We start from the raw sequence: 16,968 nt of genomic DNA, 5'->3' as shown, positions 1-16,968 counted from the left end.
CGCCAAGTAGACACAAACTCTTGCACCAAGTTCGAGCAATTGCTTCACTATGATGTGGTACACAAAATAATAAAAGCATGAATGTCATACCCATTAAGCAATATTGCTCCCTAATTTTTGTATATTACTGCTTGTCATTGCTTCCAACTAGCTTTTAATACTTTTCCTTCCTTCTACAAGCTGCCTCAACAAAAGTCATCTTGGAACAGGCATCATCAAGAGGGGATATTTCTTAACTTTTCACAAAATTTACAAACAAAAGGGGTTGGTTAACTCACGTCTATTTGAAAAACCATATGTAAGTAGGCATTTTCATTCAACCGTAGAATGGATGTGGTATTGGGTATCTTGATAGAGTGATCCTTTACTACCCCCCCCACTTCCTTGCATGGTCTGCTCGAGATTGTAGACCAATGCGAAATGGGAAAGAAAAAAAAACAAGACAAGAGATAAAGTTTACAAAATGATGCTCATCAAGTCATAAGTTTGTCAATGCCAAGAAACATAAATACATATGCATATTCCCTATACCATAGTTAATTGATGTTCATGGCTTTCTTAGTTGAAAATGATTCACCATTTGTGTTGGTGGTTATAACATATGTGACCATATGTAAGCTCTTTCATTCTTATTGCCTACCCATATACTTTCCACTTCTACTCTTGTATCCAAATTTAAGTCTAAAGTAAGATGAGTCATTTATTGTTACCTATCATTGAGCCATGCTATAGTCTTCAAATGCTTTGATGTGTGTCTTCATTCTTCGCAAATCAATTTGTTGGAGATTGTGAAAAGTACTTTCAAATGTTGTCTTTAACTAAGGATCAAGATACTAATGTGATTCCTACGGACTTCATGTCATTTTTATATTTTATGTCATGCTAATGATGTTATTGTGTGGAGATGTAATAATGGCACTAGCAAATTTGGTGGCAATCATTTATTTTACATCAACGTGTGGCAAATTTGACGTCATCTTTGCTAGTTCCAACACACAAATTGCCCTTACATGAACAAGGAGCTCATAATTTTTACATCAAATTGCATAATGTCAATTTCAAATATAATCAAGTGAAGTTTATTGATAGCACATTTGATATATAAACTTACTAGATTATGAAAGTTATTGAATGCTTAAAAGCAAGCACAATCTAATGAATCATGTAGCTAAATTTAGTTGCTCAATTGGTGGACATGGACATTTACGTCCCATTTATGTGTGTAGAATGTTGAGAATATATAAATTGCACTATTCTAGAAGGGGTAAAGATGTGTATATTTTTTATCATGTTCATAATACAAAGTAGAATACAGTTACAGATCATGTGCACTCCTCTCTCCCCTACTTCCTTAACATGGTATCATAACCCATGGTGCTTTGCCCTTTGTATGGAGAGTGTATCAAGGCATCATTGATCTAGTTCGATATCACTAGATCCGAGCAATTACACAAAGTGCATTAGAGGGATCAACAAAGAAGGAATGGGCCATAAGCCCTTCATTAAGGCATCCTCATAGCCTGTATCCTTTGCAAATAACTCTTGTGCTCATCTTGTAGCTTAGGGAGAGGGCTACACTTTTGGATTTTACATCACCTTGATCTAAGCTTTTTAGCTCTAGATACTTTAGTTCAGAGGATTTAGCTTCTTGTGTTCCAAGATTGTCATCAATTTGATAGATAGTGAGAGGGAGAGTGCTTTTTCAACCATTCAATGTCTTCTTCAGCTTTGTCTAAAAGCTCAATCAACTTCAGTATTTTCAACAATCCTAAGCCTTCAACACCCCTCCTACCAATATAGTAAGCCTTCTCCAATCTCGCAACCCTACAACCACCTTGAACAACATGGCCTAATTATGACAACCTACAACTACCATAGGTTGTAGCATCATTATCTCTACCTACTTAGCTACCCAAAGTTTTTGCTGATGATTTTGACAGCCTCTTCATCCTTGTAGTAGACTATTGCTGCCTTCAATATACTCTGTAATCCTATTTTCTACCCACTCAACCTCGTCCATAGTCTCCTGTGTAGCTCAATCCCCTACCTCTAAACGCAATGCCTCTATTCCTATAGTCTACCCACATTGGTTGTAGGTTCAACCTCTTCCACAGTCCCCCATGTAGCTACCTCTGAATCAATAGCAATGCCTCTATTCCAGCTAGCTATAGCTCAGTTGAAAGACTCCCTCTTTATGTGCATCGCCACGTCTTCCGTGCCTCTAGTACCTATGCCCGTGATTTCTGTTAGCTACCTCCTCAATTCTCTCACCATGACTTTTTCCTTCCTCAGCCTTGAGCCATCACTTTCCCTCTACACTATGCAGGTATACATTTTTTGGGTGGGGATACCCTTTGCCTAGGCCTATAGTTTCTTGTTGCTTGCCTAGCTCTACCCACAACAAGCCTCTACCTAGGACCATACTAGAGCCACTAGACCAGAGCCACATAGAGTGCACCAGACAGATATTGCAACAGGCCCTATAATTGGTGCCATCATCTTGGGTGTGTGCCATTGTGTAGGGATTCACACCATTCTTGCTCTACGTCTGCCCTCTGTGTTTAGGTCTATTTCTCTATCTTCCTACTTAGCTCCATTGCAACCTGCTAGTCAATTGTCCTACTCTACTTAGCTCCATTGCAACCTGCTACAGTGATGATCCGATATTATAGTCTAGACTCTACTCATTAGACATGATCGTCTAGACTCTATTCATCATCCAAGCAATCTAGTGGTGACACAACAACAAAACATAGCCAACAAACCATTAGCAAGACACGTAGTGACATATGATATGTGGTATTTTGCTATGTTAAGAACCACACATACACTACTACATCATCTAGTAGTCCAGTGCCATTCCATATCATTACTACTACATTAGAATACAATCATTCACACCTGACAGATGGCAATTTTGCACTCTTGAATCTACATAAAAGTCATTTTGACACATCTCCTAGAGTGCTTAGTCACCACTTTTGAGATCACAATAGTCCAATCACTCATGGCATATGGCATAGCCACATCCTTAGTAGACACTTGCCTAATCTAATCATTCATAGTGACATGTGGCATTTATTGCTACCTAGCTGCACCTTGTCACGTCACCCTGTGGAACAAAGATAGCCCTTCAATTGTTGTAACTTTGATCCCAAAGGAAATCTTGCATCCAATAAAAAGCAAAAATGCATAGCAAATCATGCTCTACCTGTTGATGATCTCATATTTGATTCTTGATTTACTAAAACTGTAGATTCAGAGACAAGGGTAGTAAGCGATGGAGACAGAGGATGATGGAGATAGTGATAGAGGCCATGAGGGGGATGCTAGATCCCTTCGTTCGTATGCCTCCACTTCCATCAACCCTCCAAACATCGCTTTTGACTTACCTCATCGACCTTTTGAGAGTGACTTCTTGTCGAATTTCTCAGAAGTTGACACTCGCTTACCTCAGTTGCTAGAACGCTTCAATTTAGCAGATGATACTCGCTTCCCTACACTTGTATTCAAACAGACTCCGGAATGAGAAGTGCCACCTTTGAGACATGGAACTAGCTTGGTTGTCTGCGGCGAAAGAGGAGGACGAGGAGGAGCTGTGTGCCCCTCTTATGTGCATGCAGCTCAGAAGCCATGGGGTGGCTTCTTCAACCTCCCCCCCGAGAACGTGTACTTCTACTGGCCCTTCTAGTGCAGACAGGCCCTTGGTGGCCAGAGGTTTACACAAGGAGCATCTCATGCAATCCCTCCAGCAAAGAGAAGTTGATGACAAAGGTGAAGGTGGAGCTACAGGCACCGGTACCAGCTCTCCCTCCAAGCTTACACATGAAACTGGAACCGTGCAAAATGATAAAGTAGGAGATAACACGGACCCTGACCAAAGGCAGCAGACAGAGCTCCCTCCCTCAGTGGAGGCTCCTCAAGCCAGGACACAAGAGGAGATAGAGAAGATATTGGGTAGATTATGGGAGACAAGAGGCTACCCTCAGCCTGCGAGAAAGAAGTTGAAGACCACCCGTCATCGGGCATCTCAAAACCCCGACATGCTTCACAACCAGATGAGGACGGAGCACAACATCCTGATGGAGAGGATTCAGCAGATGGAGGTAAGTCGGTAAAAGCTTTTTTAGATGACAATCTTCTTCAAGACTCCCTAGTCTGGCTTAGAACTCATGCATTAGTAGGCTTTTTGCCTGGAGTAAGACCCCCTCTCACTTTCATTGAATCCTAGATCAAGATGAACTGGATTAGGAAAGGTATAAATGTTTTAAATGTAAGATTCCTCAAGAAAGGCTTTTTTGTCTTTCTTTTTGAGAAACCAGAAATGGCTTCCAAAGCCATGCAAAACAGTCTTTGGACTATTAGAAATTAGCCTTTATATCTTGAGTGGTGGTCCAAGATTTTTCTCCTGACTCTCCTAGATTTACTAAGATTCCTATATGGGTAGAGCTCTCAGACTTGCCTTTGTACTTATGTAACCCGCTTCCCTCTTATGTAGTGGGCTAGGAGAAGTTCTTGGAGTAGAGTAAGAAAACTTTATCAACCCTAGGGGGAATCCTCAGATTTGCATCAAAATGGGCATAGCAGAAGAGATGCCAGGTACATGTACCATTCTTAATAGAAATGGTAGTGTATTCAGGGAACAACCCCTTTCTTATAAAAATCTCCTCATTCTTGCTTTTTGTGTTGTCTATCCACACATGTGGTCAAGCAGTGTCCTTTAAAGAGACCCAAAGCCAAGGAGCCAGAAGCCAATGCTACAAAATAGCATTCCCCTACTGAAAAGTGGGTCCCTAAAACACATAACCCTCCTTCTAAGGGCTAGCCTACTGGACAGGTGTCTAACAAGAGGAGTGAAAAGGACAACAGATAGACAGAAACATTCAGCAAAAATTTCTTTGATTCACTCAAGGAGCAAGAAGAAAGTGTGGAGAAGGAAGCCACTGTCAATCAAGAGGATAACATGGTCATAGAGGCTGGTTGGTCAAAAGAATTTGAAGAGGATGTTAACAGGGAAGATGCCATGGAAGAGGCAGAAGCTAGTGAAGAAGACACAAAGGATGATCCAAGAAAGGCTGCTCAAGATACTATACCTTCTCAGGAACTCACTAGTCAAGACAAATCCTTCATAGTATTTCAAAATAAGAGAAGACAATCTAAGGTAACCTCAGTGCCAGTGAATAGCCCCAACCCCAGGGCTAAAAAGGGACAGAAGAAGAATGAAGAATTAGCTTTTTGGCTAAGAGCTAATTCACTCTCACCTCTCTTTTTAGCATTGCAAGAAGTCAAGGCAAGTAGGTCTACTCTTGAAGACAGGCTACAAGTCATAGATAGAAGAAGGACTTGGTTTTTTTACTTCCCATGAGGATGGCAAAGGAGGGACAACTGTAGGTATTTTGTCTCACTACAAGGATTGTATTTCTCAAGTCATTACAAATGCTCACAACAGATGGTTAATGCTGCAATGTTGTGTTAAAGAAATTGACATTTTTGTCATTTCTGTCTATGCTCCCAATTCAGCTCTAGAGAGGAGGGAGTTATGGGAATCCTTGCAATACCCAGATGGCAATTGCATTATAATGGGAGATTTCAATATGGTAGAGAGCAAAGTAGACAGATGGAAGGGGATGGGCACATGCATCACAGAATCTGAAATACTTGCTTGGGAAGAATGTAAAGAACACTGGCAGATGGTGGATGTTAGTAATAACAGAGAGTTTACTTGGTGCAACAGTCAGATAGGGGATTGTAGAAGGGAGGCTAGACTTGACAGATTCTATATTTTGCAAAATCTCTTGAACAGACAGCTTTCTCTAAGAGTTGTAACATACTCTTCTCTAAGCTTGTCTGACCACAAGCCTGTCCACTGATATATGATTTTGGACTTGGGGAGAGGAGTCCATCCTAGTTCAAAGTTGACCCTAAACTCTTTCAACTTAAGAGGGTACAAAAACTAATTAAGGTGGCCTGAAACAGATTTTTCTCTCAGCACACATCAGCATCTCAAGCTTGGGAATTGGTAGTCAAGGATTCTCAGATTATTTTCTATTATCATTTTCTATCTATCTTGTTGGTCTCCATCCAAGACTGCCTTGGAAAGATTGATCAAATTATGTAGATCTTTCTTATGGGGGGGGTCCACTAAGATTTCTAAGGTTAGATGGGAGTATTGTATTAAACCCAAAGAGGAGGGGGGGTTAGGAGTGATTGACATCTCCTCTGCTGCTAAAAAATTGTCTGCCACTTGGATCATCAAAGTTGCTCTTCATCCTGAGGAAGATTGGGCACAACTTCTCTTGAGAAACATGAATTACATTAGACCCTACAGAGCACCCACTTGGAAAAGGCATCCCTTTGTTTCTGCTCTTTTTAACCTCGAACCTTGTAAACCCAAGGGGAGTCCCCTGTGGAAATCCATTTGGGGAGCTTTTGAAGAAATAAAAGCCTACATTCTCTTCACTGGCAAAGGTAACTTCATGTTACTTGATTCTATCTGGCTGTCCTCCATTTTTAGATCTACAACTCTGACAGATGAGCAATTTACAGTTGCAGTTAAGCTATTCAAGAAAGGGCTTCAAACTTGGGGCCAGCTGTGGAGTAGAGAACATATCAGATGGAAAACCTGTCTTGAAATAAGAAGAGAGTTTTCTATATCTAACCAACGGCAAGGACTGATTATGGCAAGATTGGATCTCTGGCAAGCGGAGGTGTCTTGGAAGGGAGGTTCAGTACTGTGCATATGGCAAGGAGTTCAGCTGGGTGGGATGTTCCTCTTTATTACCCATCCCAACTCCTACTGCTGATATGGAGGATCTATTCAGAACTCTCAACAATAGATGGAAGTTGAATGATGATAGAACCAAATGGTACTACAGATCCCCACAGAATTTGGACTAAAAATGTCTCTGAGAAAATGTCTTGTCTGGCATGGCTAATACTTCATAAATCTGTATGGTCTAACTCAAGAGGTCTCAGCATTGGCAAAGGGGATGGCAAGTGTATGAGATGCATTAACCTTGTTGCAGATGTCTTCCACTTGTTTGTTGCCTGTCCTCATGCCAAGAAAGTATGGAAATTTATCCAGATGGAATGTAGTGAACCTCTTAATTGGAAAGCCATTCTATTAGGAGATGCTTGCAGGATAAGGCATGAGCCTTGATTCGTCATCAGGGCCCATGCACTCTGGTTCATTTGGATATTCAGAAATAATTTCCAATTTAATCATAAAGATCTTGCTACTGATGCTATGTTTGCTGCATGGTGGAACATGAAAAAAGGTGAATATGTGACATGTTGTTTTTCGTGTCAGGTAAGTAAGACAGAACGGGTGAAGCCACTCGGACTTTTACAACCCTTGGAGATACTACTAGATAAGTGGGAGAGCATTTCCATGGACTTTATTGTAGGTCTGCCTACGACACAAGGTGGATATGATTCTATCCTTGTGGTGGTTGATCGTCTTACCAAGATGGCTCACTTCATTCCAACTAGAGAGTCTGTTAGTGCCCCGCAAGTAGTAGATTTGTTTATTAGACATATATTTCGTCTGCATGGATTACCCAAATCCATAGTGTCAGACAGAGATGTCAAATTGACCGGTCATTTTTGGACTGCGGTATTTGAGACACTAAGGACTGAGCTGGGAATGAGTAGTGGGGATCATCCAAAAATGGATGGTCAGACAGAAAGAATCAACCAAATTTTAGAGGATATGCTTACAGCATATGTGTCATTGAGGCAACATACATGGGACAAGTGGTTGCCATTGTTGGAGTTTGCCTACAATGATAGAAAACATTCATCTACAGGGTTCAGTCCGTTTGAGCTGAACTATGGTTATAGACCAGCGAATCCAGCTATAGTTGGAATACCTCAGAAAGTGCCTAGTGCCGCAAACTTTGTGGTTCAAATGCGGGAGATGCTAGCACTTGCGAGAGCTAACATCCGCCAAGCTATGGATAGAGCTAAGGCGTATGCGGATGAAAATCGATCTGCTAGAGAATTTAAGGAAGGAGAAAAAGTTTTTCTTAGAGTTCCTTCGCACTGTAAGTCTTTGACTGCAGGAGAGTGTGCTAAGTTATCACCTTGATATTGTGGGCCATGGTTAATTCTAAAAAGAATAGGCAAGGTAGCCTATAAATTAGAATTGCCACAGGATTGTAAGGTGCATCTAGTGTTTCATGTTTCTCATTTAAAGAAATTTTTGCATACAGGTGACTCACTAATCGAAGGTGTTGTTTTGTTTCAGGAGATAGAGGATAATGCAAGATGCAAACCCTCAATAGAAACACTTCCCTATCGCCTGATAAGTAAGACTTTTTACTTTTGTAATATGTATAATTATTGCAGTTACTAAATGGCAATTTGTTATCATGAAGCCTGGAATTTTCAGATATATATTATGTATGTACTATTATCTATAGTCTATGAATTTTGCATGCATAATGCATTCTAATTTCTTGTGGCATGATTTAGGGTTGAGTCCATCCGTGCTATATGGAATAAGCGGTGGAATTGGTTCCACCGCCCAATCCATGCGGTGGCACATGTATTGCATCCGCTCTGGCGTAGTCAAGAGCAATATGAGAATGACGACTTGGAGGAGGGGATGCAACAGTATCTACAAAATTGGACGGGTGGTGACTTGGAGATGCAACGAAGAATGGAGGATGAACTTCTATTGTTCCGCAATCACAGCCTCTCCTTTGGTCGACCTACGGCTAGGCTCCGAGAGACACAGTTGCAACCTGTCTCCTGGTGGGAGAAATATGGCAACTGTACTCCTACTTTGGTAAGAGTCTAAGAGACAAGTTCCAACGCCACTAGTTGGAGCTTAGTCATTCAGTAATTTGAAGTTTTATCTACTACAAATATGTTTAAAGTTATCAAGTTCCTGATACTTATCTCACCTTAATTGGCTTATGGCAGAAACGCCTTGCTATACGTGTTCTCTCACAGGACTGCAGTTTCGGTCCTTGTGAGAGGAACTGGAGCACTTGGGCCCTCTTTCACACAAAGAAGAGGAACAGATTGAGCATGGCTTAATTGGAGCGGTTGGTGTTTTGTCATTGCAACCTCCGTCTCCTTGAGTTCACCGCCGGCTGCCCCGAACCTTGCCAAGTGAATGTAGACAAGGTGGACATGGAGAAGATGAAGGCCATACCAGATATCCCACGGGAGGAGCTGGACATATACACCATGTTATATGAGGAACTGTCAGCACTAGCACACCACACACGATCATACACTCAACCATTTGGAGATGGTGCTAGTACTTCAGTTGCACCCGATGGTCCTGATCATGATGTTGATGATTCTTCTTTAGACAGTGATACAGATGCCTCAAGCTTATCTGAGGACGCAAAGGATGACGATGACGAGGAGTCCATGGATGATGCAGATGATCAATAGTCCTGCTGCTTTTTTTTATATCATCCATGGGTGCTTTTATTTTGAGTCTTGCATGACTCATGAGTCATGAGTCATGATCATGAAATTTGTGGATCATGAATCATGATCATCTATGGAGTCTGGACATTGAATACTTTCAAGTTTCAAGTTTCAACTTGTGTGCTAAGTTTAAACTTTAAAGTACTTCAAACTTCTAAATTTCAGATTCTTGTAATGCCATACTTGTTAGTCATGACTCTATGATACATGTTGATTTCAGATTATTGAAGCATCATTCAAGAATTTAGAATCATAGAGGCATGAATCATGAATGATGCATTGATGCTTGAAGGCTGAAGCTTCAGCCTTCAAGTATAGATAATTGTAATTTGTATTATGTATGATTTGCACTCTATTGATAATTATATTATGTATAAAAAATAAATTTTTATACATAAATTGTATCATATTGCTGTTTCTTCCGTTTCCGTTTCGACGGGGCCCGGAAACTCCATTTCTTCCGTTTTTTCCGTTTCCGTTTCGGCTGGTAACTATGCACAGGAGTAGGCATGGTGTGGCTGCGAGGGGCAATTGGGGTGCCCTTGGGGGTAGCAAAGGAAGCTGCATTTGTAGTGGCACGACGAGGAAGGGCATCGACCTCTGGTAATGTTGGCGTAGGGCTGGAAGGAGCTCGTTTTATTAATGGATTCATCAGCTTTCACATACAAAAAATACCAATAAATAGAAATAAGTCTCTAAGTAATTCCAAAATTAACTAGAGTTCGAAAATAGAAATAAGTCTCTAAGTAATTCCAAAATTAACTAGAGTCGATGAAATAGTTGGTATGTAACATTCACTCCCTCTTAACAAACGAGATGTTCTCATCTCGAGAGCAAACTGCAATAGTTCTAAATAAGCTCGTTTAATCAAGAAGAGACCCAATCACTGTAAGAAGGGTTCCTTAACAATCCAGTTGTAAGAAAAAATGCTTCAACTAAACTTTTAGAGTCTAGTAAGATTACAACTAGCAAAACCTCAATGCTAAAATACTACCAAACCTTTACCATGGTTGTAATTTAAGTTATAGTATATTGAACTTTAGAATGCACCCAATTATTTTTAAAAAAAATTATCAAAGATGGAGATGTGGATACACTCACTCAATTTAACAACCATATAGAACTCAAGACCTTTAGTTTGAGCCTTTATAGGTGCTCAAGAAAAGTGAAGTACAACTCAATTAACTTTAATTAGAATTCAGGTCTCCTTCCTTGCATAACCAGAAATCCTATAGACAGTTACACACTAATACCAAAAGTACTAGACAGTCTCATGAAACTTCCCATTCTCAAAACAAAATCAAGTAACTCTCTTAACATAGCCCTTAACGCCTGACTCTAATTGATGAGGTCCAAAACCTTACAGAAGTATATTGTCATGGCCCCACATTCAACAAAATCACATTAGGCACAGCCTTCTCGTGAAGAAAGACTCTTCTCTACCCTTTCTTTTTCCCAGAGCATCTGCTGCCTCCTATGGATACACATCGTGCATTATCCTTCGTAGTGCAGTCAACTCTTAACACCTCAGCATTCTCTGCCTTCAAAATGCTCATGGGCTCTGGTGATTCTCTGAGCACTAATTGGAGCACTTCCATATATTCATCTGGGCACTGGACTTCATCCAAACTCTCCACTGTAAACTCGACGACATCAACTGTCTCTTTTACCAACTGTGTCTTCATTTCTCTCTTGGATCTTTTTCTTTTTTTAGGAGAATCTTTTGTTGCTTCTATCGTCTGCCCCACATGCAACAAAATCAAAACACTAGGCACGGCCTTCCCCTCAAGAAAGACTCTTCTCTGATAAGTGCCCATGTCCTTTAGGGTGCCTACTGAATCAACCACATTTTTCCTGTTTCTGACTTGGATTGCTATGCAACCTATGCAGCTGTTATCACCAATGTCATATTCTCCCTTACCATTAGGCAACACAAAAGGTATGATGAGATCATATGCCTCCTGCCCTTTATTGCTGCATATCATGGCCGCACAATTCCTTATAAAAGTCTTGAGAACGTCACTTGAAGGGTATCCACCATAAAAGCGATAAAATGCATTGAAAAACACACGTGCTTTTTTCAGATGGCCTGACTTTGTGAACCCCATCCAGTTCCTCAAGAAAGCTTGAAGAAACTCTTCCAACCCTTGAGGAGTAGAGAAAGCCTCCCAGTTCTGTAAACTGTCCATGGCATTAAGTAGTAAAAACCGTGCTACTAGCTCTCTTCTTTCTCCTGCACTCGCAATGCCATTCAGGAGTAGAGAGTTTAAATGTCGAAGTTGTGTAGTAACCAAGACTTCACTGTGCAGAACCTGTGCTGCTGCTTCAGCTAAAACAGGTTCAGGTAGCGCATGGGTAAGCACATAATCTCTAGCTGCTGATGTATGCAGACAGATGCGCATATGTGATGCAACCAGCTCTTGAGCAACCGTTGACTGTGGGCAAACATCCACACCTATTCGACGGCCAAGAAACACTAATGACAGATCTCGAGACTTCAGCTTTTCTTGCCCCTGCACTGACTTTACTTCTAGCCCTCCAAGAAGCTTGACTTTTGCCAGATTTACCAATTCTTTTGTATTGTGACCTTCCAGAAAAGCAGCCCACAATGGCCTGCCACGAACGAGAAAACGTTTTAGTGCTGCAGCCTCGTTCAGAGTGGTGGGTTGTGATGTAGCAAGTATATTAAACGTGGGCATTCTTGATAACGGCCCAAAAAGTTGCTCGAGACCGATCCTCACTTTAGCACTTGGGTCCTCCCTATTCACAGGGGTAAAATTGCTCAGCCTTGCAGTTGTATCAATAAACAACACAAACGATCCCATGCATTGAGGCACTCTGGTCGCTCTAAAAGTCTGTCTAGTATGCCACCATAGTCCTTGGTCTGCTGTCTGTGAAACAGCTCGGCTCTATCTGGAAAAGTTTCTTCGTTGGCCAACCAATCAAAGCAGGCCCGGAAGATGGCGAAAGCCTGCTCAACTTTGGTCATCGTCACAAAGTGCTGTCTCAATTGTGGGTGCGAGGGAGGGTACCCTGTCGATGTGGCTTGAAGCAACGAGAAATAGAATACCACCATACCGCTAGCAGCATGTGCAACCTCTTTCATTGCCCTAGACTTTCCCCAGCCGCTAGACTGGACTATTGGAGCGCATGGCGCATACCAGGTCTTAGTATCTTGAGCCCAGTTTCTGAAACACCGATCAATATACTGCTGAACATAGGAGACAACGAAGCCTTCTGGGTCCTCATATTGTCTGTCGAAGGCCTTTTCGAGAAGATCCAGCTCGGTTGGAGAAAGACCCTGGGCGGGAGCATCGGCTTTATCATCGTCAATGGCAACAAAGCTCTCTATGATCCGTTGCATGCATTCTTCTATGTTCTATGCCGCAAAGATATGCTGTAACGTCTGTGGAGGAAAATTAATTACTCTGTCCATCAAAATCCTAACCCTTTCTTCAGAGAGTGGCAGGACGAGGGAGGGCATCGACCTCTGGTAATGTTGGCGGAGGGCTGGAAGAAGCTGGTTTCATTAATGGATTCATCAGCTTCACATACAAAAAATACCAATAAATAGAAATAAGTCTCTAAGTAATTCCAAAATTAACTAGAGTCGAACTCTGAAATAGTTGGTATGTAACATTCACTCCCTCTTAACAAACGAGATGTTCTCATCTCGAGAGCAAACTGCAATAGTTCTAAATAAACTCGTTTAATCAAGAAGAGACCCAATCACTGTAAGAAGGGTTCCTTAACAATCCAGTTGTAAAAAAATATGTCTGTAAGGTTTTGGACCTCATCAATTAGAGTCAGGCGTTAAGGGCTATGTTAAGATACTTGATTTTGTTTTGAGAATGGGAAGTTTCATGAGACTGTCTAGGACTTTTGGTATTAGTGTGTAACTGTCTATAGGATTTCTGGTTATGCAAGGAAGGAGAGCTGAATTCTAATTAAAGTTAATTGAGTTGTACTTCACTTTTCTTGAAAGCACCTATAAAGGCTCAAACGAAAGGTCTTGAGTTCTATACGGTTGTTAAATTGAGTGAGTGTATCCACATCTCCATCTTTGCAAGTTTTTTTTAAAAAATAATTGGGAGTATTCTTAAGTTCAATATACTATTAACTTAAATTACAACCATGGTAAAGGTTTGGTAGTATTTTAGCATTGAGGTTTTGCTAGTTGTAATCTTACTAGACTCTAAAAGTTTAGTTGAAGCAGTATATTGTCATGGCCCCACATTCAACAAAATCACATTAGGCACAGCCTTCTCGTGAAGAAAGACTCTTAACTACCCTTTCTTTTTCCCAGAGCATCTGCTGCCTCCTATGGATACACATCCTGCATTATCCTTCGTAGTGCAGTCAACTCTAACACCTCAACATTCTCTGCCTCCAAAATGCTCATGGGCTCTGGTGATTCTCTGAGCACTAATTGGAGCACTTCCATATATTCATCTGGGCACTGGACTTCATCCAAACTCTCCACTATAAACTCGACCACATTAACTGTCTCTTTTACCAACTGTGTCTTCATTTCTCTCTTGGATCTTTTTCTTTTTTTAGGAGAATCTTTTGTTGCTTCTATCGTCTGCCCCACATGCAACAAAATCAAAACACTAGGCACGGCCTCCCCCTCAAGAAAGACTCTTCTCTGATAAGTGCCCATGTCCTTTAGGGTGCCTACTGAATCAACCACATTTTTCCTGTTTCTGACTTGGATTGCTATGCAACCTATGCAGCTGTTATCACCAATGTCATATTCTCCCTTACCATTAGGCAACACAAAAGGTATGATGAGATCATATGCCTCCTGCCCTTTAATGCATATCATGGCCGCACAATTCCTTATAAAAGTCTTGAGAACGCCACTTGAAGGGTATCCACCATAAAAGCGATAAAATGCATTGAAAAACACACGTGCTTTTTGCAGATGGCCTGACTTTGTGAACCCCATCCAGTTCCTCAAGAAAGCTTGAAGAAACTCTTCCAACCCTTGAGGAGTAGAGAAAGCCTCCCAGTTCTGTAAACTGTCCATGGCATTAAGTAGTAAAAACCGTGCTACTAGCTCTCCTCTTTCTCCTGCACTCGCAATGCCATTCAGGAGTAGAGAGTTTAAATGTCGAAGTTGTGTAGTAACCAAGACTTCACTGTGCAGAACCTGTGCTGCTGCTTCAGCTAAAACAGGTTCAGGTAGCGCATGGGTAAGCACATAATCTCTAGCTGCTGATGTATGCAGACAGATGCGCATATGTGATGCAACCAGCTCTTGAGCAACCGTTGACTGTGGGCAAACATCCACACCTATTCGACGGCCAAGAAACACTAATGACATATCTCGAGACTTCAGCTTTTCTTGCCCCTGCACTGACTTTACTTCTAGCCCTCCAAGAAGCTTGACTTTTGCCAGATTTACCAATTCTTTTGTATTGTGACCTTCCAGAAAAGCAGCCCACAATGGCCTGCCACGAACGAGAAAACGTTTTGGTGCTGCAGCCTCGTTCAGAGTGGTGGGTTGTGATGTAGCAAGTATATTAAACGTGGGCATTCTTGATAACGGCCCAAAAAGTTGCTGGAGACCGATCCTCACTTTAGCACTTGGGTCCTCCCTATTCACAGGGGTAAAATTGCTCACCCTTGCAGTTGTATCAATAAACAACACAAACGATCCCATGCATTGAGCTTCATCAATCTTGAGAGGCAGCTCTGCGCAGGCTCTTCTAAAAACAGTAAAGCTTCTCTGACCTGTACCATGGGCTTGAGTAAGAAGCTCCCTGGCTTCGTCTATCACGAACAAAAACTGAACATCAGATTTTTTGAGGGACTTTTCGAATTTGTTCCAAACAGCAGAACATGCAAGCTTCATCTCGTCCGAAGAGCACTCTGGTCGCTCTAAAAGTCTGTCTAGTATGCCACCATAGTCCTTGGTCTGCTGTCTGTGAAACAGCTCGGCTCTATCTGGAAACGTTTCTTCGTTGGCCAACCAATCAAAGCAGGCCCGGAAGATGGCGAAAGCCTGCTCAACTTTGGTCATCGTCACAAAGTGCTGTCTCAATTGCGGGTGCGAGGGAGGGTACCCTGTCGATGTGGCTTGAAGCAACGAGAAATAGAATACCACCATACCGCTAGCAGCATGTGCAACCTCTTTCATTGCCCTAGACTTTCCCCAGCCGCTAGACTGGACTATTGGAGCGCATGGCGCATACCAGGTCTTAGTATCTTGAGCCCAGTTTCTGAAACACCGATCAATATACTGCTGAACATAGGAGACAACGAAGCCTTCTGGGTCCTCATATTGTCTGTCGAAGGCCTTTTCGAGAAGATCCAGCTCGGTTGGAGAAAGACCCTGGGCGGGAGCGTCGGCTTTATCATCGTCAATGGCAACCAAGCTCTCTATGATCCGTTGCATCCATTCTTCTATGTTCTGTGCCGCAAAGATATGCTGTAACGTCTGTGGAGGAAATTTAAATACTCTGTCCATCAAAATCGTAACCCTTTCTTCAGAGAGGGTGCCCCCACTGGCGACCACAGCACTAATGATTCGAGAACGACGGACATTGTCCGAAGTCAGAATCTCCGAAGGATCAAAGGCAACGGTGTGCTTCCGCTTGTCCCAGCCCTCCTGTAAGCACTGCCGGTCGTCGCCCATGCTTTTTCAGAAGAGGCTCTGTTGCTGGGAGCCAACAGTTAGAGAGCTGAACACAACCAATCTGTTGTGTGGCAAAAGAAAGAATAACAAGATGAGTGTCCCCCGCCCACAGCTACACGACCTACAGAAGATGCAACCCCGCAATGACTACCAGCAGCCTGTCCATCCAACCCAGCAGACGCAACCCCGACATCACTAACAATAGAATCTACAACAGAACCCCCAACTTCCCTAGCCTCAACTCCCAAACTGAAAGACACACCCACAAACCAACCAAGCCATCCATCGAATATATAGCCACAGAACGCAGAAGCTACAAAAATTTGGAAACCGAACCAAAAATCCCATCGTAGCACTCCACAAGAAAAGCCTCTAGAGAAATGCAAAAGCATCGCCATGACAATAGCCTCTAGAGAATCCCGACCAAGCAAAAACTTTTAATCAACAGAACAAAAACGTTTGTTCTGGGGCGAGCATGCCCGTCAGAACCTCACCACAACAAACACAAAGACTACACAATAGATATATCACACACAACAACCACACGATCACAACAAATCGAACGGTGGACAATCAAAATCCCACAAACACACAATCCACCAATCACAAGCTAGTGTGTGAGTCCTTGGGCTGCCTTTTTAAGCAAAATTTCCATTGTTTGGTCATTGAGAGTAGGGCTAATAGTTGTAATCTATGAATGATTCAAAGTCAAGTTCCAATGTGGATGTAGTTTGATAATCCTCTCGAAGTTTTGTTTATCCTTTTGATCTGGAAGTTCTTGCTCTAATGGAAGTAATATTTGTGTGGTTCACATAGGAGCCCTTGAAAAATTCAAATCTACATCCTTTGCCACGTTTATTGCAAGTTTTCAGGTG

The 16,968-nt window shown here is 41.9% G+C and overlaps 1 protein-coding gene across 1 annotated transcript; it reads right to left on the bottom strand.

The window, feature by feature from the left end:
* Positions 1-13,671: 13,671 nt before the first annotated feature.
* Positions 13,672-16,572, bottom strand: LOC147883195 (uncharacterized). The gene has a single exon (XM_087400051.1). It carries the CDS (start codon positions 16,091-16,093, stop codon positions 13,772-13,774), a length of 2,322 nt encoding a protein of 773 aa, XP_087256177.1. The 5' UTR covers positions 16,094-16,572; the 3' UTR covers positions 13,672-13,771.
* Positions 16,573-16,968: the final 396 nt, after the last annotated feature.

This window comes from Dipteris shenzhenensis, chromosome 28, assembly GCF_047967505.1.
Source record: "Dipteris shenzhenensis isolate YYH24624 ecotype China chromosome 28, Dip_SZ_1.0, whole genome shotgun sequence".
Lineage (NCBI taxonomy): Eukaryota > Viridiplantae > Streptophyta > Polypodiopsida > Gleicheniales > Dipteridaceae > Dipteris > Dipteris shenzhenensis.
Note: the sequence above shows the minus strand (reverse complement) of the source record. Positions and strands in the feature narration are given on the sequence as shown.

Coding starts and splice junctions, on each gene's coding strand:
- LOC147883195 (XM_087400051.1), bottom strand. CDS start 16,093: ATGGGCGACGACCGGCAGTGCTTACAGGAGGGCTGGGACAAGCGGAAG.